At 41.9% G+C, this 17,589-nt stretch overlaps 1 protein-coding gene across 2 annotated transcripts in view; it reads left to right on the forward strand.

The window, feature by feature from the left end:
* Positions 1-17,589, forward strand: part of LOC117467609 (peroxidasin) — a 57,068-nt gene that overhangs the window by 22,265 nt on the left and 17,214 nt on the right. For both annotated transcript variants that reach the window (XM_034111340.1, XM_034111341.1), the window contains 10 exons: positions 10-81; positions 1,939-2,010; positions 2,905-3,074; positions 6,386-6,503; positions 8,257-8,426; positions 9,951-10,223; positions 10,766-11,041; positions 13,365-13,477; positions 13,924-14,080; positions 15,249-15,357. In XM_034111340.1, the coding sequence (XP_033967231.1) occupies positions 10-81; positions 1,939-2,010; positions 2,905-3,074; positions 6,386-6,503; positions 8,257-8,426; positions 9,951-10,223; positions 10,766-11,041; positions 13,365-13,477; positions 13,924-14,080; positions 15,249-15,357 (1,530 nt within the window). The remainder of the gene's footprint in view (positions 1-9; positions 82-1,938; positions 2,011-2,904; positions 3,075-6,385; positions 6,504-8,256; positions 8,427-9,950; positions 10,224-10,765; positions 11,042-13,364; positions 13,478-13,923; positions 14,081-15,248; positions 15,358-17,589) is intronic.

Consider the following 17,589-nt stretch of genomic DNA (forward strand, 5'->3'; position numbering starts at 1 on the left):
CTTCTCCAGGTACCTGCACTTCAACAACATTGAGTCGTTGGAACCAGAATCATTCACTCAACTACCAAAACTGGAGCGACTGTAAGTTCATCCTGTCTGATTATTCCAACCTAAATGCTAAATGAAATCAACTGATTTAAAAAAGATCCAACACAGCAAATGGGTTCACCAAGGCAACTCATAGAAACCATAAAGCAATGACTGGCGAGATGTACTTACTGTAAAATACATGAAAAATCAGGCAGGTCAAGATTCTCAACCTATACTTGGTTCCCATGACGCTGGTTTGTCCCGTTTCAGCTGTGAGATTATGCAATTGTCCTTTAGTGGTTTATTTGTTTAACAGATGACTTAAGACTTATGTCGGGAAGTATATTGGGTTTGTGTTATTTTCTAATCACGCTGCTTCCAGAAATACTCGCATTGGGACAATCGGTCAGAGAAAAACAACCCAGGGGGGCTGAATGAGATCACAACTGTCAAGTCAGTCATGGAGTGGACTGCGGGGTCGAGGACACATCTTGGCCTCATTAAACAGGGAGCTGAGCTAATTGCAACCACAGATAGGAATGTCAATCTGAACATCACTGATTGCAGTTTATCGCTTATATTGTGATGGGTTCCTCCAACTCTGCAGGACCGTTGTAACTTCGGCAATCTAAATGTACTAGATATAGAGCTTCCCCTTGGAATCTTGATATGGTCATCTTAAAGGAGCAGTGTGTAACATTTAGTGGCATCCAGCGGCGTGGTTATGAATTGAATATCGAATGCTGTATCGCAAACCCCACCTTCTGCTGATAATCTTTGGCTATCCGGTTATGTCAAAACTTAAAAGACTCTATAGTCAGTACTTGGTTTACTCGTTCTGAGCTACTGTAGCAACATGGCCACCTGCTTATTATAAGCTAACTAAGACAAAACCATAATTAGTTTAAGGTGATTATACACAATGAAAAAAGTGTTACAAATACATCCCATTTTTACAGGTCCCGTTAAATCCTGCACGCTACTTCTTCAAAATGAAGTCGTGATATTAATATTGTTGTCCCTGACCACAATTATACATAAACACATGCATACAATTGTTTAAAATAGTGTAGCTGTGGTTCTTTTGTGGACCAACTGCCATTATCTTTCATATCGGAACCAGTTTACTTTTTTCCAGGAGCATATTGAGTTTCATAAAAGTTGCTCCATTTTATAAAAGAATAATAAAAGTAAGAATGTGCAGTCAAGAGATCAAATGAAAAAGAATCAAGATATTTATACAAACATAAGAAGTCGAAGTAAAGCGGTCAGCAATGCCTGCATACGTTCTGGACATGAGTTTTCTTGACAGCGTGCAGATGTGATGTCGCTTCTAAAACGTTCTACCAGATGTCTGAGGGTTGAAGAAGTCCTGTTAAATTCCTGTTTCATTATCCCTGTTTATGGGCCATTGGCTGCCCAGTTCATCCATACTTCCCAGTCACTGAGGAGGGAAAGAAGAAGGAGAGACACCTGCATACCAGGGGGGGAAGAGGAGGGAAGGAATTCCCAAATGCAAAGTCTGAGTGGCTTGTTGGGGAATATCTCCATGGTCACGGTCAAAGCAGAATTGTCCAGTGATCATATCTGTAGATTGGTTTCTACAGCTTGGGATAGAAGATGAAGTAATGCATCAAAGATTCTCCTGATCCTCTGTAGTTTAAGAATGAGAAGTTTTGAGGGGAGGTTTCGGTACAAAGCCTTACATAAACACGGAAATGTTTTGATGTCTACTTATAGCAGAACAATATAAGTCTCCGGGGTCGTCCAGTTGAACCTCCATTGCATGTCTGGGAAAATAATCATGTTTTTGTCCATTATGATAAATGAAACAAAAAGCACATATTCCATTATTATTCCACTATTTATAAAAAAAAAGTATTTAAAGTTTGTCTGTCTTTCACTCAGGTTTTTGCACAACAACAGAATCACCCAACTAGTCCCGGGAACCTTCACTCAACTTCAGTCCATGAAGCGATTGTAAGTCTATCCATTTCTGTAGCTTACTCCCATGACACCCATTATCAAGTGGGGCCTGTCGTCTGTTTCATGCCACGTAACCACACTGCAATGTTCTCACACTTTGGCTGCAAGGTCCTTTCTATCACAAGTCATGGCCCTTCCTGCAGTTTAGAGTTTTGAGTCAGCTGCAGCGGGGATTACAAATTTATTGTGTAGTGTAAGTTATGATCAGAAAAGCAAAGAACATTTCAAATGTATTTAAGCACAACATATGCTTAATCTTCCATGAAATATGAAAATTGTGGTCTTACAACATGAGGCCTATTATCTTTAAACTCTAACCTAATCCAGCCAACAGGCAGTGTAGACAAATCCACAGTTTGGCCACATCCCATGAAGGACCATTTTTAAGTATTTGTCAGATCCTAGACCAGAACTTAAACAGATAATAAAAGAAACTGACTGGCATTGAATTGACTCTAATCATGACTCTTTAATGTCTGAGTAAATATTTAATATATATAAATGATCACAAAGAAACTTAAAAGTGAAGCGGTACACAAATGAACACACTATCCAATAGAGCTTCACAAATGCAAAACTTAGACAGCTAAATCTTCTGAAAAACCTATTATGGATAAAAGAAACATTGTACTAGAACTGAAAGCTGGATCATTAATCAGAAAAGAGGCCAAACCGAGAGAGTTTACCATGGCAGAAGGAGAGTATCTTCCAATATGTCCCTGCTGAGCCCCACAGTTTGGACTGAGCGGGGCCTAGCCATGCCAGACCAGTTTTAGTTCATTTACACTGCTGCTGGTACAAGTTCACATTTCATATACAGTATAACAGCTTTAACGTGAACCAATTTCTCACTTGCTACGTGTCTGTGCATGTTGTTTATGTGTTCAGGCGACTGGATTCCAATTCGTTAAACTGTGACTGTGAGCTGCTGTGGCTGGCTGACCTGTTGAAAGAGTATGCTGAGTCGGGAAATGCCCAGGCTGCTGCCACTTGTGACTACCCAAGCCGCCTGCAGGGCAGATCGGTGGCAACACTCACCGCCCAGGAGCTCAACTGTGGTACGGAGAAAATAACCACACCTCCCACTGATCATGAAGTATAAAATTAGAGAAAATCAGGGTTTTTATGATCCATTCTAATGGCATATCTCCACATCAGGCCCAACTGACACATTTGTAAAAATCAAATACAGTTGGCAAACCATTTGCAGAAAGCACAAAGCAACAAAATATGTTTTTATTAAAAGCCTCTTTATTGAAACCTGGTTTTGTTTAAAATTGGAAGTTTAGTTTTAAAAAGAAACTGAAGAACACATATAAGGGCAAGCATACAGGAAGCCATGCATGTTTGCATAGCAGCTTGCATGTGGTTTCCATGTTCTTATTTCTATACATCTTAACCTAATCCTAAATCCACATAAAAATCCTGCAGCCCTCCTGTCAGCAAATAGCATGTAGTCACCCTGAGTCACTCATACCCCCACAGACACAGGTGTATCCTCTCTTTGTGTCTGCTGGCTGTGGGAACACAGCTGTTTCACTCCTCATACATCACCAGCTGCGTCTCTGGTCTGGGTGAAATGTCAGTCAGGACCCTCTTTGGCCTCTGATCTCAGAGCACCAGCAGCTGCTCAGCCTGTGTATGATATGTGTGCTCATGTTATGGGATGTGATGGGGTGGTCCTAAGCTTTTGTCATTTGTTCTTTTTTTTTTTACAGTTTTCTATTTATACAGGGTACAGACAGAACAAAACAATATACCACACAACATTGAAAGGCACACAAGGACACATAACATAAGTGTTATTATGTGAATTAGTAGGATGTAAAGAAAAAACACTGATGATAAGGTTATCAAATGGTTGCTACCGTCTTTTACAGGATACCCCCAGCCAATCCTAAATACCTGTGCTTACATTCCTTCTATAGCCCAAGATCAGAGGATACCTGACATCAAATGCAAGTTAATACAGATAGACATCTGGAAGTCTGCATTTATCTCTTTTGCTGCAAATGTTATGTTAAAATAGTATAATGAAAACTAACATTACACACAGAGAGTAGTGTTAATTTCGTTGACTAAAACTATGACGAAATATGTTCGTCAACTACCTTTTTTTCCATGACGAGACGATGACGAGACTGCACCGACGGCAGTAAACAATAACTGTAACGAAATCATCATGCAATATCGTTGACGAAAAGTGACGAGACGAAATATTTTCAAAGATAACGTTACATCTCTGATAGTCAGTTTTTCTCCCAGCAGTTCCATTTCCGGTGCTGCGGCTGGGCAGCAGCTGTGTGTCTGTGGTGCGCGCGGCGGTAGATTTTGAATTACACCGGGCAGCGGCAAAATATGAACTGTCAGGAAGACTCGGGTCTAACTAACCTTATTTAACAAACAACAATTGGGAACAGTGGTCGCACTCGCGTTAACCGAATACCCCCCCGTCAGCGCGAGTGATTGATACATTGTGCACTCGACGGATAATAATGGATTATGACGGAAATGTTACGATCCTGTCCGTCAAAATGACTGACAACGAAAAAGTCTAAAGCCAGTGCCACCACTGCTTGGGAGAAAGAAACGATGTGATATTTGGGCCTATTTTCGCTACAATGAGGCGGAGAAAAAAAGCGAATGCATTGTTTTATCAGAAGGGAAGCAATGTGGCCATAACACAGGTAAAAACACCACAAACCTGAGCAGATACTCTCTGCAAAGCTGCATTCTTAATCATTCAACCTATGTTTTTCATCAAATAAGGACAAGATATAAGCTTATTGTGAAATACGTTTGACTAAAATGACAAATTATTGGTTTTGGCTAGACTAGTTTGACTGAAATGTTCTATATAATCTGATGACTAAAAAAAGACTCAACAGTTTTCATTGACAAAAAGTAGACTAAAATAATTAGTTTTCTTTGACTAAAATAAGACTAAAATGCTCAGACTTTTAGTCGACTAAAACTTGACTAAATAAAAACAGGATGAAGGTGACTAAATATGACTAAAACTAAAAAGGAAATTAACACAGGACTAAGACTAAAACTTAATTAAAAAATAGCTGACGAAATTAACACTAACAGAGAGAAAAGCAAAAATGCATATTAACAATTACTATTAACATAACTAATATTGTATAGTTTAGCTTGGGTGGAGTACCTTTTGCAAGCTTTTCAATCCACAGGGAAGTATGCTTGATCACAGGGTAAAGTGTATTCAGGGCTGCCCCTCCCTACACGCAGATCAGCAGCTAATTTGATGGCACCAACTTGCCCGTTCTTGCTCAATGTTACCCCCTCCATCTGTCTGCATATCAGAGCAGCAGAGGAAGAATGTCTGGTTCAAAACACGCTGGAAATCATTCCACACCTCCCTCTCTACCTCCCTCCCTCCTTGTACTCCCTTCTTGCTCCTGTAAACGAGGTGGAACAATGCATGGCGGGCTCGAGCAGCCATCCTTCTTAAAAATGAAGTGCCACCTCCCTGCACAAGTTGTATCTGATGAACCAGGCTTGCCTCCTTATTGAACCACAATGGAGGGTGGGTTACCACAACACTTTAATTACAATCCCCAGGGTTATTTGGAGTAATTTGGTGGGAAGATGAGAGATGGGTAGCCTGAAGTTCACAAGCTTCCTATGAGTTTGTACACAGATATACCCACATCCTATGGCTTGTTTTTATGTAAGCTGATTGGAAATAAGTGTTTGTAGAGGTAGTTCTGAAATGTGTCTACCATCTGTACAGTGAGTGTGTTTAGCAGGAGCCACAGAAAAAGAGCGTGTGCTGCATTCATTGTGTGGGAGCTTTACTTCCTTTTGAGACGGAAGTAAAAATGTGTATCGTGTTTTAGTAGCTGGAAACATTTGTGCATATTCCTTACCCCAGCGTCTGTGGGTGTTCGGACACATTGTGTGTAGTTGCTATTGTGGATGATCATCTACATACACTTGGCAAGGAAAGTGCCTTACATTACATGCCGTTTCAATAATTTCCTCGAGAGTGATTTATATTTGAAGGGGGAGGGGGGTTCAAGCGTTAGGGCATGCTGACTATATTGGATTATAAATTAGACTACTCTGCGGCTCTGGCTAATGAACTGACAGTGTGACTTTCCCTCAATGGCTCAGGAAATATGCCCAGAGAGGATAGTCTACTATTTGTCTTCACTGTTTTGAATGTCTGCCTAGGCATGCTGTTCAGCTACAGACTCCCTGCTAGCATCATGGAAAGGGCTAGACCTATTCACAAGAGGCTCAGTTCAAAGGACAGACTGGTTGACACAGCATACAGGGACAAATGAATGGACATTCTGTGTATAATAATGTTCCCATTTTTCTCGCTTTTCTTTTCTTCCAGAGATACCCAGGATCACCTCGGAGCCGCGGGATGTGGATGTGACCTCAGGGAACACCGTTTACTTTACCTGTAGGGCCGAAGGAAACCCAAAACCACAAATCATTTGGCTCAGGAACAAGTAAGGCACTGCAACACACATAATATGTAATGTTTGGTTATAAGGGTGTCAATCTAATTAATTACAAAATAATACGTTTGGTGCGACGCATTGCTCTCATTAAGTCAGCTTTTCCCAGTTAGGACCCCGTGATTTACATAGACTGTATACATACAGTGGGGCAAAAAAGTATTTAGTCAGCCATCAATTGTGAAAGTTCTCCCACTTAAAAAGATGAGAGGCCTGTAATTTCCATCCTAGGTACACTTCAACTATGAGAGACAGAATGGGGGGAGAGAATCCAGGAAATCACATTGTAGGATTTTTAATGAATTAATTGGTAAATTCCTCGGTAAAATAAGTATTTGGTCACCTACAAACAAGATTTCTGTCTCTCACAGACCTGTAACTTCTTCTTTAAGAGCCTCCTCTGTCCTCCACTTGTTAACTGTATTAATGGCACCTCTTTGAACTCGTTATCAGTATAAAAGACACCTGTCCACAACCTCAAACAGTCACACTCCAAACTCCACTATGGCCAAGACCAAAGAGCTGTCAAAGGACACCAGAAACTAAATTGTAGACCTGCACCAGGCTGGGAAGACTGAATATGCAATAGGTAAGCAGCTTGGTGTGAATAAATCAACTGTGGGAGCAATTATTAGAAAATGGAAGACATACAAGACCACTGATAATCTCCCTCGATCTGGGGCTCCACGCAAGATCTCACCCCGTGGGGTCCAAATGATCACAAGAAAGGTGAGCAAAAATCCCAGAACCACACGGGGGACCTAGTCAATGACCTGCAGAGAGCTGGGACCAAAGTAACAAAGGCTACCATCAGTAACACACTACGCCGCCAGGGACTCAAATCCTGCAGTGCCAGACGTGTCCCCCTGCTTAAGCCAGTACATGTCCAGGCCCGTCTGAAGTTTGCTAGAGAGCATTTAGATGATCCAGAAGAGGATTGGGAGAATGTCATATGGTCAGATGAAACCAAAATTGAACTGTTTGGTAAAAACTCAACTAGACGTGTTTGGAGGAGAAAGAATGCTGAGTTGCATCCAAAGAACACCATACCTACTGTGAAACATGGGGGTGGAAACATCGTGCTTTGGGGCTGTTTTTCTGCAAAGGGACCAGGACGACTGATCCGTGTAAAGGAAAGAATGAATGGGGCCATGTAACGTGAGATTTTGAGTGACAACCTCCTTCCATCAGCAAGGGCATTGAAGATGAAACGTGGCTGGGTCTTTCAGCATGACATTGATCCCAAACACACCGCCCGGGCAACGAAGGAGTGGCTTCGTAAGACGCATTTCAAGGTCCTGGAGTGGCCTAGCCAGTCTCCAGATCTCAACCCCATAGAAAACCTTTGGAGGGAGTTGAAATTCTGTGTTGCCCAGCGACAGCCCCAAAACATCACTACTCTAGAGGAGATCTGCATGGAGGAATGGGCCAAAATACCAGCAACAGTGTGTGAAAACTTTGTGAAGACTTACAGAAAACGTTTGACCTCTGTCATTGCTAACAAAGGGTATATAACAAAGTATTGAGATGAACATTTGTTATTGACCAAATACTTATTTTCCACCATAATTTGCAAATAAATTCTCATTCTGTCTCTCATAGTTGAGGTGTACCTAGGATGAAAATTACAGGCCTCTCATCTTTTTAAGTGGGAGAACTTGCACAATTGGTGGCTGACTAAATACTTTTTTGCCCCACTGTATAAGGATTGGTTGTGATGTGTGTCTCTGTGCCCTCCTGATAGCAATGCTCTAAACATGCGTGATGACAGCCGTCTGAACCTGCTGGAAGACGGGACGCTGATGATTCAGAACACCAGGGAGACAGACCAGGGGGTCTACCAGTGCATGGCCAAAAATGTGGCTGGGGAGGTCAAGACTTCAGAGGTCACGCTGCGATATTTTGGAGCCCCAAGTAAGTTGTTGATTTCAATGTCCACCTCTGCTTATCACAGGGGAATTGTATTAACTTCTAAACCTGCATTGTGAACATTTCATGCAGACATCTGAATCTGACTGAGTCGAGGCTTTTTAACCTACATTGCAGATTCAACTGGAAAATTCAGATTAAGGGCACTAGCCTCCGAAAAGTGATCTTCTTGACAAAAACCTTATTGAGTCTTACTTTCAGATCCACATACCAACATTGATGTACTGCATTTGTTAACTGGTTTATCGTGGTGTCATTGGGGGTCATGCTATACACACTTTAAGGACGGCTCAGACCTCTTCCAAGGCCAATGCTGCTTTTCCCTGCCAGGAAAATCGCTCTTCCGCTTGTACCTGAGCTCTGAGTCATAATGTGTAAACAAGATGAACCCTAAACAAAGATGTCTTGTAGTTCATTGAGTTTAAACAACATGTTGATAGCTTTTTTTCAAGGAAACTTTCACCTCAACTTTTATAGTTAACCTTTTTTTACTTTTATTATTCTAACACCACTTGAATGTGTGACAAATGTCTTATCTTTCAATTTAAACGAAAGTGAAACAATTAATTTATACATCTCTCCTGTGAGCCAGATTCTTTTAAAACTTGTATCAGTTTTTCATGTTTGATCTTTGTCTGTTATCAGAATAGAGCAGGACGTTGAGCAGCCCCTAAGCAACCCTCACAGTTCAGCAGGTCAAATAACTGGGATGTCTCACTGAGCTGTGAGCAAAGCACGCTGGCTTTCATGTCAGATTTTACTCTGACACACTCACACTAAGAGACACACTCACACTAAGAGACACACTCACACTAAGAGACACACTCAGACTAAGAGACACACTCACACTAAGAGACACACTCACACTAAGAGACACACTCACACTAAGAGACGGACTCACACTAGTGCATTCTGTCCTCTGTTGCTCCTTCTCTCTAGCTCCGTCCACACACACACACACACACACACACACACACACACACACACACACACACACACACACACACACACACACACACACACTTACACATTACTCACACATCCATCAGTCACAGTATCATATCTGATTAGATTAGCACGCCTGTCTTTAAGTGACCCAAGGGTCATCGCCGGGGTGATGGATGGCCTTAGTGACGACCCCTTGTTTAGGAACAGTTTGAGAGCAGATGTTGTGCATTTCCTGTCTCAGTGTGACTGTAAACACCAGTCCTCTCACTGTATACATACTTCCTCTGACTCCACTGTAATCACTGGCCAAATATGGACAGGACCCCAACAAATGTTGTCATACATGTGGGAGGTTGTTTTAGCAGTTTTCAAAGTGGCGTTGTTGACAGAAATATACAAAGATGATCTTTGTGCATAAACTGGCCTTTCAAACGCACATGTATCAATTGCTTTATGTTCATCAATGTGTAAACACTAAACCAGAGACCCAGATGAAAAATAACCTCTCACCTAATTGATCTAACCCAGTTCCCACGTTTTCCCCTCCCCCTTCTCTTTCAGCACGGCCAAGTTTTGTGATCCAGCCGCAAAACACGGAGGTGCTGGTGGGAGAGAGTGTGACCCTGGAATGCAGCGCCACCGGCCAGCCGCAGCCCCGTGTCTCTTGGACAAAGGGCGATCGGACCCCGCTGCCCAATGACGCTCGCATCAACATCACACCCTCTGGAGGGCTTTTTATCCAGAACGTGGTCCAGGATGATGGGGGACAGTATACCTGTTTTGCCTCCAATAATGTTGATACCATACACGCGACAGCATATATCATTGTACAAGGTAGGAACCAGATTTCTTCTTCTGTGGAGACTGTTTTACTTTCCTTTAAATGCTTTAGGAAACGCAACTTGGGACTCTTTAAAAGCCATTAACAATCTAAACCAATTTGTTTTTATTCAAATAAAGTGCATCTTACAGAATCACACATGATCTTTTAAGAAATCCGGACCAATCACCTCAGTTCATGTTACCCAATCCAAAGTAATATGAATTCAAGACTCTACTCCGCTTGCATTATCTCATCTCACGGCAAGGACAGTGTTCTATGACAGAATCATCTCCATGCCACTCAAATGTGATGAATTTCCTTTTGCAATTTGTATGGACCTTTTAGTTGATAGCCTTTATATACCTAACATGTTTGATTATAAATGTGTCTATTAGTGTGTCATCAGTTTCAGATTTCATATTGACAAAATTAATGTTTTCTTGGCTCGTGTTACCAGTCAGATTTTCTCCTACTGATTAATCCCCTTATCCCCTGGTCGTATATTTTCAGCATTAATTATTTGAAATAACGTTTTTTTGTCTTCTGCCCCCAGCAATCCCACAGTTCACGGTCACGCCGCAGGACCAATCAGCACTGGAGGGTCACACAGTGGACTTCCCCTGTGAGGCAAGTGGTTACCCCCAGCCGGTGATTGCCTGGACGCGTGGGGGCAGTCCATTACCCCTAGATCGCCGCCATGTGGTCCTGTCTTCCGGTACTCTCCGCATCACTCGAGTGGCCGCCCATGACGAGGGCCAGTATGAGTGTCAGGCAGTCAGCCCTGTAGGGACTGTGCGCACCTCCGTGCAGCTCAGCATCCAGCAGAGAGGTAAGGGTGGAGGGTGAGGCTTTACAATTAATGTAAACAATGCTTCAGGTCAACATGATGTATTGTGCAGTTCACTTTAAGTGGGAGAGAAGAAGGAGCCATTTAGCTGCTGGTTATAATGCACTGCAGTGCATGGTAGTCACTTTTAGTTTGGCTACACTTTGCAGTAGAACAAAAGTAGTTGCAGTTGAAGCTGATGAGCAGTAAATCAGCGGCTCACCACAGGCAGCACTCCCCAGGTGCACATTTGGCATAAGGCAGGTGGCGATAGAATTGCTGTCATACACAGGCTAGGGTGACTGCTAAAAGACCCTCTTCCAACACTGCATGATGAGTAGAAGGGAAGTGGTAGGTGACACAATTAGTTGTGCAGAACTCTATTCAAAGCCAACTTGTTCACACACAAAGCTTCAATTGAACATTTACAATGCAGGTAATGCATCTTTATTTACCTGTATGGTTAACTTAACGCACTGCATGTGCATTTGTGTTTGCATGGTGTTGTTAAGTTGGTGTGTGTGTGTGTGTGTGTGTGTGTGTGTGTGTGTGTGGTGTGTGTGTGTGTGTGTGTGTGTGTGTGTGTGTGTGTGTGTGTGTGTGTGTGTGTGTGTGTGTGTGTGTGTGTGTGTGTGTGTGTGTGTGGTGTGTGTGTGTGTGTGTGTGTGTGTGTGTGTGTGTGTGTGTGTGTGTGTGTGTGTGTGTGTGTGTGTGTGTGTGTGTGTGTGTGTGTGTGTGTGTGTGTGTGTGTGTGTGTGTGTGTGTGTGTGTGTGTGTGTGTGTGTGTGTGTGTGTGTGTGTGTGTGTGTGTGTAGCTGAAATTACAGGCTTGACACAGGAAAGCATGGCACTCTGTAATCCTGAGATGACACCATGTTTTTCCATGTAGTAATGGCTGTTAACATGGCACAAAGTACATACATGCATAATGGCCCCCACACTGTTAAAGCACAGAACAAGCCCACAACCAGTGTATGATAGATGCCTTATTCTAAGAGCGACGTGCAGGAGAAAGTGAAAGGCTGGTTCTTTACCTTTCTTGGAGTAAAGCTTGTTTCCATTCCACAGTGATTTTTAGTTTATTAAAAGATGTTTCGATACGGACTTGGTAGCTGAACATTTACAGCACATGCTAAATGACCATAACTTCACCAGTAGTGCATTTTTAACTTTCCATTAAAGGTGAACATGCTTCAAATACCAATAATACTTTTTCAATATGGCTGTGTTCACATTCCAGATTTCTCTGTGCTTTGATGCTGTGAACCCTGTATTTTAAAAAGTTCAACTTTGTTTAAAAGCAGTTAATTAGTGTCAGACTGCTATGAAACTGCCTCCCATCCCACCGTGTGTTTCTAAAACTTGTGGGGATTTCCCAGGCTGACTGCTGCCGTGTGTGTGTGTGTGTGTGTGTGTGTGTGTGTGTGTGTGTGTGTGTGTGTGTGTGTGTGTGTGTGTGTGTGTGTGTGTGTGTGTGTGTGTGTGTGTGTGTGTGTGTGTGTGTGTGTGTGTGTGTGTGTGTGTGTGTGTGTGTGTGTGTGTGTGTGTGTGTGTGTGTGTGTGTGTGTGTGTGTGTGTGTGTGTGTGTGTGTGTCCTAGCATTACTATACTTGTGGGGACCTACATCTGTTTACACAGTCACATGTGGGGACTCGCCTCCCTTATGGGGACAAAATGGAGGTCCCCATGAGGGGAATCATTCATTTTAGGGTGAAGACTTGGTTAGGATTAGGGTTAGGGTAAGGTTAAGCTGCTATGAATCTTAAACAGTATAACAGAGTGACTCACTGTAACAATGCTCAAAACTGTGTGTGTTGGGGGGTAGTTAAGTGGTTTGTGATTGCTGACCAACTTAATCCCTGTACAACAATGGAAAACAGCTCTTTTCACGTAAATTGTCCCTGTAGTCAGAAAAAACGTATATATGTGTTTGGTTAACATTATCATGTAAAAGCCTTACACAAAAGTCAAAACATTTCAAATGAATTGATGAATTACAGAAAAATGTGTTCCACCAACTGCTCATTACATTATTTGCTGTCATATAAAGAAATGTATCATTTGGTTTTAGAGTACAGATCGTCTTCATTCTCTTTGATCTGTAAGCTGACTTTAAGATGTTTAATGTTCTGCTCCCTGTAATAGACGAAAGAAGTGTGTATGTGAATGATCTCGTAGCCTACGCAGACAGTCAAATGCCTAGATTAAGTCTTAGAGTTTCTGCTGTGATTGATGAATGTGTGATGAAATGAAATGTACATACTTTGATCACTGGTGCATAATCATTAACACATGCATATGTGTGTGTATGTTTTAACTCATTCAGTAACGCCTGTTTTCACAAATGCTCCAAGGGACCTGACGACAGAGTCTGGCCAGGACGTCCAGATTCCCTGCAGCGCTCAGGGCCAGCCTCAACCTGTGCTCACCTGGAACAAGGTTAGATGATAAAGGTCCTCTGGGCTGGGTAAGGTGCTTATCACCTCACCACCACAGAGTTCATGCGCTTAGGACAAGTTTATAGAGGAGGAGACCTGCGAAACCTTTTGAACGATTGAACAATCAACCGGAGATGCTAACTGCAATGACAAGCTCTCATCATCCAAGGCTTTTCTGACATTGTTTTGAGAGACTCCTAGTGGCAGCACTTAAAATATTGTGTATTTGATTGCAAATAATGACTATTAAGTGACTCATTGATTAATAAGGTTAAGTTTAAGCTGACATTTCCGTCCAAAAACATCTTGTATAAAGGAACCAGCCCACACAACAGGTCCCATCTGCAAGGCTCTTAATCGGTGTCTTGTAGTTTGATACACACCTAAACATGCTATCTCCCAGGGTCCTGAACTCCAGTCTTGTCCCACCCCCTACCCTCTTTCCAGGATGGTGTACAGGTGACAGAGAGCGGCAAGTTCCACATCAGCCCTGAAGGTTTTCTAGAGGTGAAGGACGTGGGCACTGCTGATGCCGGACGCTATGAATGTGTCGCCCGCAATCCAATCGGCTACCAAGTGGCCAGCATGGTGCTCACTGTGACAGGTAAAACACATCTCATGCAAACGGCACATAACCATGCAAAAGGAAGGGAATAGAAAGCAGAACAAGTGAACATATTTTGTAAACTGTGTGACTTGTAAGCTTTTCGCTGTGTGAGTTAATATTTCCTCCTGAGACTCCTCAGCTCAGACCTCAGTACTCTGTTGGTGAACAATAAACTGTATCAATGCGCTTTGATGTTATAGGACTCTCTTAGTCCTCACGTCACAATCTTCCTCTATTTCATGGAAAACTTAGACGAAAGAGTGTTCCAGAAATATTAAGCAAAATATGTCACATTATATAATAACTGTTACCGAGTCATCATTTTGAGAAAAAGGCCTTCAAAGTTTCCTCTTCTATGGAATCAATCTGATTTGTGTGTGTGTGTGTGTGTGTGTGTGTGTGTGTGTGTGTGTGTGTGTGTGTGTGTGTGTGTGTGTGTGTGTGTGTGTGTGTGTGTGTGTGTGTGTGTGTGTGTGTGTGTGTGTGTGTGTGTGTGTGTGTGTGTGTGTGTGTGTGTGTGTGTGTGTGTGTGTGTGTGTGTGTGTGTGTGTGTGGTGTGTGTGTGTGTGTGTGTGTGTGTGTGTGTGTGTGTGTGTGTGTGTGTGTGTGTGTGTGTGTGTGTGTGTGTGTGTGTGTGTGTGTGTGTGTGTGTGTGTGTGTCGTTACAAGCTTCAAAGATGTATTTATCATCCGAATTTTCCGAAACAAGTTTAATATTCTGAAAGCCAAGACTTTGTTTATTTGAAATCAGATGAAAACAAACGGTCACGGAACCTGCCGTGTTATCTATGATTACTATACGCCTTACATTCATAATTTCAGCCGGAGGGAGGGGAAGCAGCGCTGCGGAACAGCAGAGCTTGAGTGAGAGCTATCATCTTCCCTTTACAAGCTTCAAACATGTATTTATCGAGTGATTTTGGAAATAAAAGTTTCATATTCTGAAAGCCAAGACTTTGATTATTTAAAATCAAACAAAACACCCGAACCCCGAAAAACAATTTTTTTACGCAAATCCACGTTTATTTTGAAATGAGCCGTTGCGACTTCCGACTGATTTCAATAGAGCGGGTCACATATATGCACTAATGCGTTCGCAAGTCAAACCATTTTAGATATTTGTACCTGGTTCTAATCTGCTTTCCTATCTGTCTCTGTGCGGCAGTTCCTGCAGTCAGCAGAGAGGGAGACACCTTTGTGAGCACTTCCATCGAACAAGCCATCCGTAATGTGGACAGCGCTATTGAGTCGACAAGAAGACGTCTCTTTGATGGGTAAGTTATGAGAAACTCATACAACACACAGCCTCTTTACACTCAAGTCTCTTAAGTGATGGGAACGCCATGCTGTTCATTATGTGTCAGCTGTAAGGAATAAGGCTGGTATATGGTGTTCATAGTATGAGCAAACAAGGCAAGGCAAGGCAAGTTTATTTATATAGCACCTTTCAACACAAGGCAATTAAAAGTGCTTTACAAAAAATGAAAGACATTAAGAAAATGGCATTTAAAATCAGTCATTAAAAAGCAAAGATAATAAAAGAAACATTAAAAGAAAAATACATGGATAAAAGTTACAGTGCAGTTTTTAAGATGTGAATAGTTCAATTAAAAGTAGCGACAAAAAGAAAAGTCCTCAGCCTGGATTTAAAAGTAGTCAGAGTTGCAGCGGACCTGCAGGTTTCTGGGAGTTTATTCCAGATGTTTGGAGCATAATAACTGAACGCTGCTTTACCATGTTTAGTTCTGACTCTGGGGACAGAAAGCTGACCAGTCCCTGAAGACCTGAGAGATCTGGATGGTTCATAGTTTAGCAGGAGGTCAGAAATGTATTTTGGGCCTAAACCATTCAAAGTTTTATAAACCAGCAGCAGTATTTTGAAATCTATTCTTTGACACACAGGAAGCCAGTGTAAAGACTTCAGAACAGGAGTGATCCACTTTCTTAGTGTTAGTGAGGACTCGAGCAGCGGCGTTCTGAATCAGCTGCAGCTTTCTAATAGATTTTTTAGTGAGACCTGTAAAGACACCATTACAGTAGTCCAGTGGACAAGTTTTTCCAAATCCTGCTGTGACATTAGTCTTTTAATCCTAGAAATATTCTTTAGGTGACTGTGGGCTGATTTAGTAATTGTTTTAATGTGACTTTTGAAACTCGGGTCATAGTCCATGACTACACCTAGATTTCTGGCTCTATCTGTTGTTTTGAACATTGCACACTGAAGCTCAGCACTAACTTTTATACATTCTGCCTTGGCTCCAAAAACCATTACCTCAGTTGTATCTTTGTTTAATTGGAGAAAGTTCTGACACTTACTCAGTGTTTTAATTGGAGCATAGTCTCCTGGTGAAGTGGTTATGTACATGTGTGTGTCATCTGCATAGCTATGGTAACTTATTTCGTTTTTCAAGTGCAAGTAATTACTCAACTGTTTAAAAACAACTTTTTCAATGATTCTACCTAGCAATGGGAGGTTTGATATGGGACTGTAGTTGTTCATTACTGAAGCATCTAGATTATTCTTTTTTAAGAGCGGTTTAATGACTGCAGTTTTCAGGGCCTGTGGAAAAACACCTGAGTAATTACTATGTGAAGTAGATCTGAGGCCATGCAATGAAAAACATCTTCGATCCTGAATCCTGTTGGAATAATATCAAGGCAGCAGGAGGAGGATTTCAGAAGTTGAATAATGTCCTCTAGGTTTTTATCATTACTCTGATGGAATTGTGTCATGGTGTTTGAATTGATATTAGGTGGACACAGGGACAACACATTTGCTGTACCTGATGCAGAGGCACTGACTGCTTGTCTGATTTTCTGAATGTTGTCAGTGAAGAAGGAGGCAAAGTCATTGCAGGCCCTGGTGGATAGAAATTCAGAGGCTACTGACACTGGGGGGTTTGTTAGTCTGTCCACGGTAGCAAACAAGGCATGTGCGTTGTTTTTGTTTTTGGTAATGATGTCAGAGAAGAAAGACTGTCGTGCATTTTTCAATTCCAAATGATAAAGGCCAAGTCTCTCTTTATAGATTTCAAAATGAACCTGGAGATTTGTTTTTCGCCACCTGCGTTCAGCTTTTCAACACTCCTCTTTTTATGCTTTCAAGGTTATGGCCTTTCTCCATGGAGATATTTTCTTGCCAGTCACTTCCTTTACCTTAGTTAGAGCAATGGCATCTATAACATTTTTAATTTTTTAATTAAAATGATCTACTAGCTCATTTACTGAGATGTTAGCAGGGGCAAGTGTGGAAGAAAAATTCAAACACTGGTAGTTTATTACAAGGATACGGCCGGAGAATTCATATCACAAGTCACAGCAGCAAAAGGTTCTGACTGCACGGGTGGGTTGTCATGTCAATTCTGATCAGCCTCGCATCTTGGTAGACCCTTTAACTAGTTTACAGAGAGTCAACCCACATATTAGGGGAAGGTATACGTGAACACCTGGAGACACTGAATCACTTATCTGACTCTTTGGTTCTGTGACCAAGAGTTGACCGGTCA

The sequence above is a fragment of the Pseudochaenichthys georgianus genome, chromosome 22, assembly GCF_902827115.2.
Source record: "Pseudochaenichthys georgianus chromosome 22, fPseGeo1.2, whole genome shotgun sequence".
Classification (NCBI taxonomy): Eukaryota; Metazoa; Chordata; class Actinopteri; order Perciformes; family Channichthyidae; genus Pseudochaenichthys; species Pseudochaenichthys georgianus.